The following is a 14,061-nucleotide window of genomic DNA, read 5'->3' as shown; positions in this document are numbered from 1 at the left end:
ACAATCTCTCCCATGATGCACCATTCTTGCTTCATGGCAAACACACGCTCAGAAAACACACACACAATGTACACTATCCACAAAAATAAGAATTAAAGGATCAAACATCATGCATGATTACAAAACACGTAGAACATACAATTACTTCATATTTATTTATTTTATTTGTACATTTGTCATTTGAAAATCCCTATCCAGTTTTGCCTAATTTAACCTTGGTGCTGAATGTCCTTTGCTTTGTGTGACAAAAATAAAAGTGAGTTAATGTGTCATTAATTTATCCTCACAAATGATCCAAACCCACAAAAATATCACATTCTATTTTATTGCATTTTAGTACACAAAACATTTATGATGCACAGTCTATCAGATAAACTTTTTTGTTTGATTTCATTTTATGTTTTTTTGCAAAACAAAACAATTTCAGAGGGAAAAAGTGCTTTACAGGGATTTACCATCTCAATAAATACAAGGACATTGAGGTCTTGTTGGATCCTGTTCTTCATACAATGGCCATGGCATAAAATACAGATGCAACCTCTCTACCCCTGCCAACACACACACACACACACACACACACACACACACACACACACACTTACACCTTACTATATACAACACCAGTCTGTTTCATATTGTCCGTAATGTACCAAGACACCAACACTCCATTTCCCTCCTTGTGTGAAAGACACACACACACAGAGGCTAAACAAGCAACCTCAGCAATTATAAATTAAAAATGACAATACACTTGTTATGTATCTTGTGACAGATTTTATAGGGATCTGTACTTTGATTAGTGTGCTCATCTCAGACTTCCTTGTAAAGAAATGGAACAGGATTGTGGCGACCTAAAATCTGTTAGCTTCTAATGTTACAGCCAGAATTTAATTACACACCAGCCCAGACATTGTGCTTTGTGGTTTTCTTTGTGATAAAACGCTAAGATGCTGATTTTCTACCAATGTAAGATTTAAAATCCTTCTAAAAAAAAAAAATAGTTTAGGGACAAATTACAAGCAGGAATTTTTATTTTGCTGATTCAAGTTTTTTTTATAATTGAAAAGATAAGGCACACAATATTTTAAATTTTTAACAAAGATCTAATTCTAGACCTACATTTCAGTGGAAAGTTAACCAAAACTGTAACTAGGATGTTATTGTTTTTGTAATGCCATTCGTAAAAAAAACAATTCAACAGTTAACTTATTTCATTTACATTATGTTTCCTTCATGGTTGCTTGGAGAGAAAAGGGTGGGGAGTCTTACCTCTAATGTGGTCTACTGTGTGTGCCGGGACCGTCGGGCCACAATCATAGTTCCCCCTTAAGTGTCCCCCTCGTTGTTTATCTTCGGTATTCTGACAGCACTCAAGAGTCTTCAGTCCTGCTTCCTTTCTAAGTTTCATCCCTTTAAAACTCCCTTCCTCCTTCAAGTCAGAGGATGGCTTGGTAGAGGGGGGGATGCTGTACATGTGAAGCAAAATGGGACCTTTTAGGTGGTGTAAAATACAGTCAGTGAGTTGCCGCTAATGATAAATGCTTCACGATCATCTTGACAGAGTGGCAGCAGGTGGGATATTCCTGTCCTCAGAAAAAAAGAAAAAACATAATGACAGATGTTTTTTTTTAGTTGTTTCCTCATTCTTCCATTTCTCTTTCCGAGTGGGCGTGGATCCTGTAAGATGTGTCTGTTCTCCAAGTTGACTCCTGTGAGACCTCCGGGTCAGCTCTGCAGACGGCAGTGATAGGAGATTAAGGGTTAGGATCCGGAGGTTTAAGGGTCTTAAGGGTCAACGTGGTGGAGCACTAGCGGCTGAGGGGAAGCTGGGGCAACGACATGGCCTGGTGAGGGTGACTCTGAGAGGTCAGCATGGAGAAGGGATGACCTGGGGAGAACACAAAAATACAGAAATACTGAATCAAAGAGTACTTACTATAATTAACTATTCAGTGCACAAAAGGTAACTACAACTTACTGTCGATATACCCGTGAAGGGCCACCATGCGCGCCCGCTCAGGACTGCCAAAGGGGGAGTAATGCAGCTCATCGGGCAGGGACGAGGGTATCCTGGACTGGGGATGACCTGGAGGAGCCCCACTGTGCTGGGGCGTGTGCTTTTTGTGTCTTGCTCTGCAGTTTTGAAACCACACCTATGAAGACGCAATGTAACCAGACATCATGTTGCTATATTCTTAAAATTGCAATATGTTGAGTGATTTCAAATGGATGTTTTATAAAAATGAGAAATGACAGACAAAACAATGAAAATATATTTATGTGCATACCTGAACATTTTACTATGATATATTGTTAGTTTAATTTATTTTAGTCATTGTGTGGCTAAATCAAGTTGTAGGTGTTGAGGAATTATTTCAATAACAACCTTACCGTAACATAAGTAGATTCATTAATACCAGAAGAAAGTGGATTTCTGTGTACTGACCTGTATAACTCTCCTGCTGAGGCCTGTCATGTCGGCTAGTTTCTGTAGTGTCTGGGCATCTGGATTGTTGTCCTGGGCAAACTGAGCCTGCATGATCTGCATATTGAGACAAAACAATAGCATGAAATCAAAGGCGGCTCAAATCTATACAGAGATCATTATCACCAAACATATACAAATATTTTATTGATTGGTTTGGATGATGGGTTTAGAGATTCTTAGTAGTTTATAAAAATCTATAAGAAAGTAATCAGACAGGTAATTTGGATACAAAGTCACCTCCTGCAAAACAGAGAGGACAGAAAGGAAGGAGGGGTGAGTGTGTGTGTGTGTGTGTGTGTGTGTGTGTGTGTGTCTGACCTGTAGCTGTTCAGCAGTGAAGGATGTCCGTGCCCTTTTGGCCGGTTTGGGCTGACTGTCCTGTTCTGTTGGAACTGCTCCTTCTAATGTGATACCATTGCCTGAAAAACACAATGACTGACATGTGAGATAACAGACAAACGTGTTGAATAACAATTTAAAATTTGAGGACCCAAATTTGAGGGTCTGGAGCTCTTGTAACATGACCACTGAGAAGTCAGAAAGATGCAGGCCAGACGTATTACATCATCAATGATATAAGAAATAATCAATAATACAAAGGTGAATTGTGGAGTCATGATTTTGCTCACAAGGTCAGTTTTGGGAGGACTCTTGAGCAAACATCTGGACAGCCACAGAGAACCATTTAACCACTACTCACCACTTTCAGCCGCTCGTTTGAGGTTCTCCACCATGGTGTCGTAATGGATCCTACACAGGACTTTTTCCTCCACCAAGCCAAACTCCTCTCCCGTGGACAACTGCCTCTTACACGAGTAGCACGCAAAACACGCCAAGTGGTATGCGTTTCCCCTTGCACGGCGCACCCAGTCACTGGCGTATATCTGCCGCCCACAGCGGGCACACTTAGTACCAAACCTACTGTGAGAGAGAGAAAAAGAGAGCAGAGGCAAAGGAGGAGAAACAGAATGAGGAATTAGGGGTTCATTGATGAGGTAAAAGCAACATTTAGGTAGAGAAAATTGTAGCGGTAGGTGATCTTTTAAATCTAATCTCGAGGCCCAATATAGTACACACATTATTAAACATAATGAATGAAACATGCACAGACATTCTTTTCTTTGAGAATATGTTGAGGGAGCTGAAGTTGAAAATATGTGTTTTTAAACTTGAAATTTTGGCAGAACTGAATAGGTTTAAGGAAGAACCCTTGGAGGAGGATGTGGCCTTCAGAAAAGGCTCCTGACTGCGGCTGCAAGCTGAGCTTTGAATGCAAACAAACCAACACCTGCAATTTCCTGGCTGAGGCATGAAGGCCCTGACATGTACACGTGCACACACACAAACACAGAATCGCGCACACACAAGGGAACAAACTAACACACATGTAAACCAGGGTGGATTTACGCAGAGGAAGATGAAGAAAGACTTATATATGACATCACTCTAGATCGCCCCGCTGTAACTGATAGCAACAGTGAGGTCAGGCGGCACATAAACCTAAACCACCTGACTTTACTGTTCTGAATGGGTGGGTGGATGACCGAGAAATGGACAGAAGGTTATGGGAAGAGAGAGGCTAGGCACGGAGCGAGTTAAGTGAACATAAATTGTTAAGTCAGCAAATGCTTTAAAATAATTCCTCATGAGCTCAAAACAAAATGTACAGTAAATATTTAAAAAAAACGTAATTTTGTCTTTTGAAATATTTGACATAAATGTGATTGAAGATAGAATGAGACAAATACAAGTGTGGGAAAACATAAGGACAGAGACCAAGAAAACTGCTCTAGATTTAAGATTAGATACTGTACATATATATATATTTCTTTTTTTAAAGCCTGAATAGTTACCTACAACAGCTGGGCACTGTCATTTTTTGAAAAAATTCAAACAAGAGTGAAGAATTCAATTGTTGGGGACTATTTGCAGCTGCGGATATGTATATGTACACACATATATAAATAATAACCATTTGATGTTTTAGCGAGTTTTTACAGCAGCAGGACAGTGTAGAATTGACTTTAAATAAACCAGTGCAGTCAATCGTGTCATGTCACTTAGTGAAACGGTGTGGCTCATAATGTGTTTATAATAGTTTAAGTACAACAGTTGAGGTCTGTGGCAGAGAAGAATAGCTACAGTTAGTAGATACATTAGTGGGATTTGTTCAGCCTTCTCCTATCCAAAAGAACTCCACTTTAATACTACTGGAATATTAGACAAATTGCCTGTTTTAGACCAGAACCAAAAGACGTTAAGCTCCTCATTCAGAGAGAACGTTGTGACTTTGATGGGTATAAAACACTTTGAGATGAAGATCCATTGTTAGGGTTAGCAGCTGCCAATTCTGGTGGAGGAGGAAGGATTTAGAAGCAGCCCGAGAGAAGGTTCTACCTCAAGGGTAAAACAGGGGTCACAAAGCATAAAGGCAAAACTTTATTTTAGGTCAAATTAATAACATTTCCATATTGATGGGATTGTTTTGTAAAACAGGCATTAGCACATATCAAAAGTTGATGGCCAACTCAACGTTTTTACTATTTCATCATAAGCCAAATTCAGAGAGCCATCGATAGTTGAAATGTATGAAGGATGCAAGAACTGGTGAGGGCAGGATGAAAAGAATAGACACGGGGAGAGGAAGTAAGTGGCTGAGGAAAATAGTAAAGAGCGTCGATGGCAGAGGGAGAGAGCAGGGTGGGATTGAGAGCATGATGGTTGCCAAGTGAGTGGGATTGGCAGTGTATCAGTGCACTCAAGTCCACTCTATCTGGGATGAAAGCACACTATAGCCCTGACATCTCACAAACTCGTACCCCTCCTCATGTACATGAGCTTGTTGGCCTGAAGTTTTATTTTTTCTGAATGTAGTACGGTAAAGAATAGTTATCACATCAATATCAATAGGTCATCATTAAATGCATGCTGTTTGAGGATCTGTCTCTTATCTGTCTTATTCTGCATGTGTCTGTCTGCCCTCCTAATTTTTGGTATCACTGTCAAGTAAGGCAACAATGTCTAAAAAAAAAAGGAGCATCTGCAGTCGCTGGCCTGGCATTCCTCATAACAAAATCATGCAAAACATAACAAAGTCAGTTTAGCATTAGAACTGTGAGACCACAAGTGTTTGTGGTGGCCTTGAAAGAAAATTAGCTGGCATAGCACTTACAGAGGGCTTAAGTTGTCACGGTCATGTGCAACTTAACCATTTATATCTTATAACCCAATAATGCCATTCCGGAATCAAATGGACTCCGCGGCTTACTGAATTATGTGTATGCATCACTTCAGATTGTTATGGAGAATTCCAGGCCATTTCTACAGTAAAAGATGAAAACATTGTGGAACATTGCTAATGGCTAATCTAGCCTGACAGTGTTTCAGTTGTATGCTCTGACAGAAACCAAAAAAGTTACAAATCATCCCTTGTTTAACCCTCTCCTTCTGCTCCATCTTTATCTCCTCAGACCCCTCCCTTCCTTTTTTGTATCTTATTTTATCTTTGTACCAAAATCCTGGTGATTATTTTGGAGCGATGTCAATCCTCACATCCCCTTGTATCACTCACAAAAGGGAAAATGGTACACCACAAACTCCCTTTTCCCCCAGACCTCTCCTATTTTCTCCCCTTCTTTCATCTAATCTGTACTGCTTTTTTTCTTCTTCTTTTTTTTTTTCTACAGTAATTCACCTGCTGTTAAAGAGCTGAGGACTGAGGGCTTGAGGAGGCACACATTTTTTTGATTATTTCTGATGCGCTATAAGAATACTCTAACCTCTATTAGATTTGTCCTGAGAGAGTTCTTGCTTGATTGTGCGGTTTACAACGCAGCTTCATGTTAGGCTGCTTGCATGGGGATCTACGATGAGGAAGTGATCTAAGTACTTTATAGACAACATCTTTTAACAGATTTAACACATTACTAGGCTTTAGCATATTTACCCTGCACAACATCATTTTTTTAAAAATCTCTAAGACTGCAGTAACAGTTTTCTTTGTAATCTGCTTTACAAAATGAAGAATCTATGTCATTGCTTTGACTGAGCAGTCTTTATTTAAATGTGTAGCATTGTGTGACAGATGTCTTATTATAATTACAATCCATTCAGTTCTTATTAAAACTCAAATCACTTTCTCTGTACCGGTTAATCGTCTTTGTTGCTATGGAGACCTAATCAGCTAACCAGAGGTGGGTTGATGAATAATAAACACACACGCACGCACACACACACGCGCGCGCACACACACACACACGCGCGCACACACACACACACACACACACACACACACACACACAAACACACGCACACACACACACACACACACACACACACACATCTCACCCACAAAGTTCCCTACATACATACAGTACATGTACTCTGGTTACACTGTCAGTATCCCAGTGTGCCTCTGATTAGTGCAGCAATGTAACTTCCTGTGTGGCCTGCAGCTCAAAGACGAGGATGATGTTTCTACGGAGTGAGGCGAGGGAGGGGTTGCAGGGAGACGAGGGGGGTCAAGAGGGGAGGCTGATAAAGAAGTGGTTTGCCTTTGTGTGTGTGTGTGTGTTTGTGTTTGTGTGTGTGTGTGTGTGTGTGTGTGTGTGTGTGTGTGTATGCATGCGTGTGCACGTGTGTGTATGTGTGAGAGAAAGCTCTGTAGGCCTGACATGGGTTTGAGAGGCACAGCATGGGCTCTGTCCTGCACCCTCTATCCCGACCCCCCCCCACACACACACACACACACACGTATATGGAGGGAACCCCACTCTTATTTCCTGCTATTACGCCCCATTAAAGCAGCTGTCAGTCCAAAGCCAGATGAGAGGCTGACACAGATGAGGAAATATCTCCAGAGGTTTGAATCCAGCCCAAAGAATCTGGACTCCCAGTGGTGTTTAGCCCAGTTAAAATCTGGCCTAAACCCAGGTTACAGTTTATATTTACAGAGGTAACCATTGTACAGGCCCGTTCTGCAGCAAAGCTTCACTGCAAGATCATTCATCGTTTTCCAGTGTGATCAAGGAAATCTGATCTAATCTACAAGTATTTTTCTCCAGATATTGTAACCGTATTGAAAAGACGATACAGCTTTTGTTGGCAAAATGTCTAACAGCTTTTTGCTAAAAAAAAATTAATTGAAGGCGACTTTGTCAAACTGTGTAACAGTTATTACAAGTTGTTAAACCTTAATTTAAACCTTAGTCTACAAGCAAAATGTGTGCTTAGCTTTCTTAACCCTGTGATCAAATTAATAAATTATAGATTTAAATATGTGATTAGAATGTAATGTTGCAAAATCACATGGATGCACTGGACTCAGAGGCTCAGATTGCAGTAACTGTAACGCTGCTGATCCAGGCTAGTTTAGCAGGTCTAATTTATCTGGTGTTAGGCTCCATTGGGATTAAGATACAGGCTCATTTGTGTGGCATGCATAACACATCAAAATTACTAAGATGATGGAGCATTACAATTGATTTTTAAATTATAGGAAACAGGTCAGAAAGGTCAGGTCAGTAGCATGGTTCTGTTTTGTAGTCACTGCAAAATGTACTTGTAGTTTTATTTTTAAACTGTTATCCTGGCAGGTAAACAACTAGTGGGAACTCATTTATTGCTATCAATTTCATATAATCAGAGTGTAGAATTTCTCAGAGCATAACATATGATGGTGACAGCCACATCTGTACCACTGATTACCATTTTCTAGTGCTCGGACATATTTTAAATCCTCTCTTGGTGTTTAATACTGGCTCAGAGTCCAGAGGGCAGCGTTAAGGGTGAGAGAGGTGAATGATGAAGGAGCATTTAAATGGAGACGGGTCAGGTAAAATATTATCATGATGTGGCAGAGAAAACACAAAATACTCAGTTTTGTGAAAAAAATAGCAAAATCACTGGCAACTGCTGGACATGCATAAATAAACAGAGATATCAGTGTATGTTTATGTGTGTGTTGCTGTGTCAGTGTGCATGTGTGTCAGTGTGTGTACGTTCTTTAGAGTTGTAAAAGGAGCCAATGTCTAAAGTGCATTTTTGCTATTAAATGTTTCATATTCATGTTTTCATATTGAAGTGTGTGTCCATGTGTAATTGTGCAGATATCTGTGTGTGTGTTTGCGTGTGTGTGTGTGTGTGTTTGCGTGTGTGTGTGTGTGTGTGTGTGTGTGTGTGTGTGTGTTTTTAGTTTGGATAGGAGTCACATTCAGAACAGAAACATGCTGACCAGACACTTGGGGCGGTCTAATTGCTGGTCTGGAGGCCTGGGGGTCTGGGGTGGAGGACAACTAATTGCTGGTGATTATAAACCTCAGAGTGGTAGCATGGTGTCAGGTTTCAATCAGACAAACACCAAAGCTCACTCACAGCTCCGAGCAGTCACACAAACTGATGTGCACGATGCATATGTGTCCACAGGCCTTCTATATATCGACCAGCTACAAGCTACAGCCCAATTTTACTACTTAATATGCTGTTAATGGTGTGAACCCCATTTAACCTCAGATACCACACACACACACACACACACACACACACACACACAAACACACACACACACACAAATCCACACAAATGTAGTCCAAAAAGTGAATAAAGAATCTATGAGAAATAACATCAGTCAACAAACACGCAAACAAAACTACAGTGTGTATTGAATGGATGCAACTGATAAATTCATCCAGAAATTACAATAAATCACCATAGTCTCTCTCTCTCTCTCTCTCTCTCTCTCTCCCTCTCTCTCGCTCTCTTGCTCTCTCTTTCTCTCTGTTTTGCTCTCTCTAACAACGACCATTTACCAAATTACCCGTTCCTTCAAATCTTTACTACTAGCAGCACCTTTTGGCTCTGTGTGTGTGTGTGTGTGTGTGTGTGTGTGTATTGTAATAATAATATTTTTTATATGTGTATGAATATTTATCTCATTTTTTTCCAATATCACTCAATGTATGTGGCATGAAAATAAAAAAAACGGGTTCATGCAGCACCCAAAAATAGCAAGTTTGAAGTTGAAAAAACGTGGACAAAAAAACATCCTCCCCCAAAACACAGCCTACAACCTCCCTTTGCTTTAAAAAAAATAAAGCAGGCTAGATATTATTGATTTTATTTTTGTTGCTACTGGAAGGGTTATGGTTTGGATAGCCATAACAAAGTTGTGGATCTTTCAGTTACACTTTTATTTTGTTACAGACTTGGAGAAGTTTTTGAAAAGGTCTTTCAAGAACACGTGAGGCAACCCGCATCCATCTCAAAGGAAGATAGAGGGAGAGAGAGAGAGAGAGAGAGAGAGAGAGAGAGAGAGAGAGAGAGAGAGAGAGAGAGAGAGAGAGAGAGGTCTGTGTTGGCAGAGCAGACGTGGTATTTTGAAAACACGGTCATAAACTTACCCTACCTGAAATAATCCATTTTACAGAAGATCTCTTTGTTTTTGATGTAGCAGCTGTTGTGCTGACGTAGCGACGTTCTGCAGACAGAACACTCCAGACAGCGCACGTGCCAGATCAGGTTGTTCACCTGCAAAGAGACAACACTCATGTCAAACACATAGCCTGCATGATGGATCACTGCATTAAGGACTTAAAGTGTGTCCATGGTGTTGAGTAACAACTTTATAGATATCAAATTTGTCTCTATATACATTTCATGTCACATTACTATGATGTCCTATTCAATATTTCTATATGCCAGTTAAGCTTATATTGATGTAATATTTAAATATATTAATTGTTAAAATCAGCAAATTATTTCTATAAAAGTTGCATTTCTAACAGTGATGCTCAATAATGAGTTTATGTTGATATCATGTTTTTAATATTCAATTAGGGACTTTTAGTGAGTCTGTAGCACCAGACTAGATCCTACTGTATTTTGCTTAGAAATTAAATAATTTACATTTAAATGTACTGTAGTTCCTTTTACTAGGCCTAAGTAGTGCCAAGTGGACTAATATTAATTTCTGAAGGGCATGCATTTTTATTATAGAAACACATCGAACCTTAAGCATCCTGCTTAGGCCCTAGCTAACATTTTCTTGCACTGAGTGTAATATTTTCATTCAATAGCAATTATGATATCTTAAATCCAAAAGACAAATGGCCTGATCTGTAATGACGACTGAAAAAATGATTACAATTATTTTGAAGGTTCACACACAACCATCCCAGTGGCTAAACAGCAGCATTTCATTTACAAAATTGTAAAATCCCAAATTCGCCGAATTATTTTGGCGAGAGAGATAATAAATATGCTAGAATAAGCTGTTAGAAAAGTTCTAAATGCAATCATGTTCATTTTAGAATACATATTTTTGCCATTGCAAATTTTTATTTAAAAAAGAATCATTTATTGTAACTACTGTAGGCTATGCTTTTTTTTAATCATTAGAAAACGATTTATATGGGCTACATTAATGTATTTGCATCGGCAGTGTGAAATATGTAACTGGCCCGCAGAAACATAGGCACGATATTTAGCCTACACAAGACAGAAATTTACAGTAGACCAAATAAAATGCTGCACACGACAGCTTTTAATGTATTATAGTAGAAGATTAGATTACATATGTATGCTACTATGGTTATTTATCTACACAATTCGTTTTCAAAAATGTTTTTAATTTTTCAAGTGTGTTTTTCAGTCCTTTTGTACAACGTTTAAAAACCAAATAACGATTGTGTCCTAACAGGCCTAGACTTGTTGGCTACACAGCTACAGAAGTGAACTCTGACAAACACCCAGTTGCGCGCGAGAGAAGACTGTTTTGGTTGGAAACGCGCGGGCGCACGCGACGAGACACGGCGTACTACTGACAGAGAGGCCGTGAAACAGAACCAAATCTAAACGTTGGATCCCTGTGTGTCTGTTGCTTTACCTTTCATTCCCGAAATGTTACGTTGCAGCGGTTCAATTTAGACAGGCTACACGTTTTGTGTATGGTTAATGGGTTCTGTACGTTGGTGTTGCACCAAAATACTAAAATAACAGGGTATCATTTGTGCCAGATAGGCGACATATAGGGCACGTTCTGTCGATATTGATAGTTAGTTTTATTTAGTGTAAATTCTAGAGTAATAATGCCGACAGTTGTCCAGGCCTTCTGTTCATTCCAGAACATTCCAGTTGCCAAAACAGGACCCGGGTCAACATGGCAGCCTCCTGCTCGTCTTGTGCAGACACGCTATTATTAGCTGTTAATTTGAATTTTAGCGTTATGAGAGAGAAGGCTAAACAAATCAACAAGAAGCCCCCAGAAGAAAAGTTTTTTTCTCTCTGACCAGACGGGCAGTTTCAGCCGTGTGGCCTCTCACCTTCAGCAGGTATCTGTCCAGGATCTCCTGACCGCAGCTGGCGCACACGTTCTTCCCGGTGGACGGCACCGAGCTGGAGGTGGAGGTCGGCGAGCACACGGAGGGGGTGGACGGAGTGCTGGGGGACGAGCGCGTGTCCTCCCGCTCCATGTTCGACCGCTGGGACTCTCCGTCCGAGTGAGACTGCAAGAGGGCATCAGCACAGCTCAGTAACACACAACGATCCCCACAGTGCCAGTCTGCAGATGTCCACAGTTTTTTGTTTGGTTTATGTTGTAGTCTATAGACTATACATGCGCCACTAATTCACCCATGTACAAATATGTAGCCTGTTTGCTTGAATCCTAACTATAAAATTCCACGTGCAGTGGATGCGCTCGGGCCAAGGGTCAACTACAGCGCAAAAAATACACGCACTGAATTATCCATACATTTTTTTAAAGCATAAATAGCCTGGGTAATGAAGCTCTCACCATTGGCGCGTGTTTAGAGTCCACACTGCAGCGCGAGGCTCCCGGTGTACTATGATGCTCGGCGGAGATCACCTATAAGACAACGTTCAGTAAACGGCAGGTCTTCATCACTTTCCCCGTGTCCTCGTCAGCTGAGAAATCCTCGGGAGACATTTGCAGACAGCTCTTCAAGGCTACTCCTATGCTATATAAAGTGGTCCTGACAATAAACCCCGGATAAAACTGTTAAAAGGGCCCCCGCAACAAAAGGCACATTTTAATGAAGCTATTTCAATTTGGATTGATTTTTCCCTGCCCTTAACCCGTGTCTCTCAGAATAATAGTATTTTCTTCGCAATCCAGGACACGAGAGTGGAGGGAGGGGGAGTCGGGGGCGGGGGGGAGGGGAGACTACCTGTAATTACAAATAGCATGAAACGCTGTGGGTAAGAGGGACCCGGTGTGTCAATTTCAACTGTCAATCAGAGAAAGGCAACGGGTCACCCAAAGAATTGCAAATTTGATTTTTAATGGCTGTAATTAAAATCCAATTCTTCTCGGGCGAATTGGCAGCGCTCGAGAGGCTCGCGGACCGCAAATCACGCTATTCATAACAGAGAGGCGCGTGCCTCTTTACAGCGGCTGGCGCGTGCAGCTGATCTCAGTAGGCTACACAGGCAGTGATTCTTGTGACATCACAGAGAGACACAACAAAAGTCACACACGATGCGGCGGGCTGCAAATAAACACGTTTTTGCAACAGCAGATAGATCCACGCAGCGTTCAAGAAATAAGATAAACAGTTTGATAAATCCAAATTGATTTCACATTGAGGCTTACAACACCACACAGCCTATCGCGACTTGTATATGCCATCAGATGACAAGGTAATTTAGTCGAAACCAAGCAGTGAAGGCCCACACAGTGCATAAGTGGGCTACCTCTCCAATTTGAACCTTTTACGCACAAAGATAAAGCCCAGCAGTGTCCAAAGTGTATACCTGTTTCGTGGGAATTCCTTCGGACAGAATCTTATTTCCCTCTGAAAGAGGGGACAAAACTTCATTTTTCCAGTACATGAACCCTTGAAGTCTCACAGCGTACAGTGTCTCCAAACTCGGTGCGTGGAATCAGGAGAAGACTCGGCGATGGGCGTCAAAACCTGTACCATCCGTGTTAAACCATGCGTGGTTTCGGGTGTAATAACCGGCGCACTGTGTTGTTTTTAACGCAAAAGGCTTTCTCTCTTTAAAACGCTGCTGTGCGCGACGATCTGACTGCCACTGGCACAAACTGCAGAAGTTATGCAGAGGAGAGGAGTTGGCTGCTGCTCCTCAGAAAACATTATTTAAAACAGAAAGAGTTCTTCCTTTCCCCGTTTCCCCCTCTCTCTCCACTTTTGGGAAGGAGTCTGACTACAGGAAGTGAATCAAATTGAGGGGCTGGCAACTTTTACTCCAAAGGCTTCAAAAGTGCAGTAGAGACTGCAGGGCTGCAAAGTCGACGGGAGCGCAGAGAACCAGAGGGTATTTGCAGAGCTGTAGTGAAAGTTTGTGCAGCTCTCTGGCCTGCCTCGTAGTTAAAGTAGGGGGAGGGTGAAGAAAGAGGTCCATATGCGTGAGAAGGGTGGACACACTTTGGAACAGTTCTGACAGAAACTTACTCAAACTCTCTCTGCCATGTTTGATATCTCAGACATTTATAGCAGCAGCCAAAGAGAAAAAAAATCCCATTTTAAATTATAGTTATTTTTATAATTATCATTTATTTGCTACTAGAAATATACAACTAGAGCTGACTGTAC

At 40.9% G+C, this 14,061-nt stretch overlaps 1 protein-coding gene across 3 annotated transcripts; it reads right to left on the bottom strand.

Moving 5' to 3' along the window:
• Positions 1–161: 161 nt before the first annotated feature.
• Positions 162–13,777, bottom strand: lhx6 (LIM homeobox 6). Of its 3 annotated transcripts, XR_004659958.1 has the most exons (10): positions 13,259–13,775; positions 12,279–12,350; positions 11,806–11,988; positions 9,891–10,012; positions 3,189–3,409; positions 2,807–2,907; positions 2,447–2,542; positions 1,979–2,153; positions 1,270–1,888; positions 164–548 (listed from the first exon to the last, which is right to left on the bottom strand). XR_004659958.1 is itself a non-coding variant. In XM_034896750.1 (9 exons), the coding sequence occupies exons 1-9, from the start codon at positions 13,334–13,336 to the stop codon at positions 1,809–1,811; spliced, it is 1,128 nt and encodes a 375-aa protein (XP_034752641.1). In that variant the 5' UTR covers positions 13,337–13,775; the 3' UTR covers positions 163–1,808. The 3 variants fall into 3 exon arrangements, 1 of the variants encoding a protein (XP_034752641.1); XR_004659959.1 differs by having other exon boundaries at positions 162–1,888; positions 1,979–2,133; positions 13,259–13,777; XM_034896750.1 differs by having other exon boundaries at positions 163–1,888.
• Between the last annotated feature and the right edge of the window lie 284 nt (positions 13,778–14,061).

Source organism: Etheostoma cragini, chromosome 16 (genome assembly GCF_013103735.1).
Source record: "Etheostoma cragini isolate CJK2018 chromosome 16, CSU_Ecrag_1.0, whole genome shotgun sequence".
NCBI lineage: Eukaryota > Metazoa > Chordata > Actinopteri > Perciformes > Percidae > Etheostoma > Etheostoma cragini.
Note: the sequence above shows the minus strand (reverse complement) of the source record. Positions and strands in the feature narration are given on the sequence as shown.

Excerpts from the sequence above, each read along its gene's own strand:
- lhx6 (XM_034896750.1), bottom strand. The coding sequence starts at position 13,336 with ATGTACTGGAAAAATGAAGTTTTGTCCCCTCTTTCAGAGGGAAATAAG. Across the intron at positions 3,410-9,890 it reads TGTAAAATGGATTATTTCAG|TAGGTTTGGTACTAAGTGTG; the intron begins GTAGGGTAAGTT and ends TCTCTCTCACAG. Across the intron at positions 2,908-3,188 it reads CAAACGAGCGGCTGAAAGTG|GCAATGGTATCACATTAGAA; the intron begins GTGAGTAGTGGT and ends TGTGTTTTTCAG.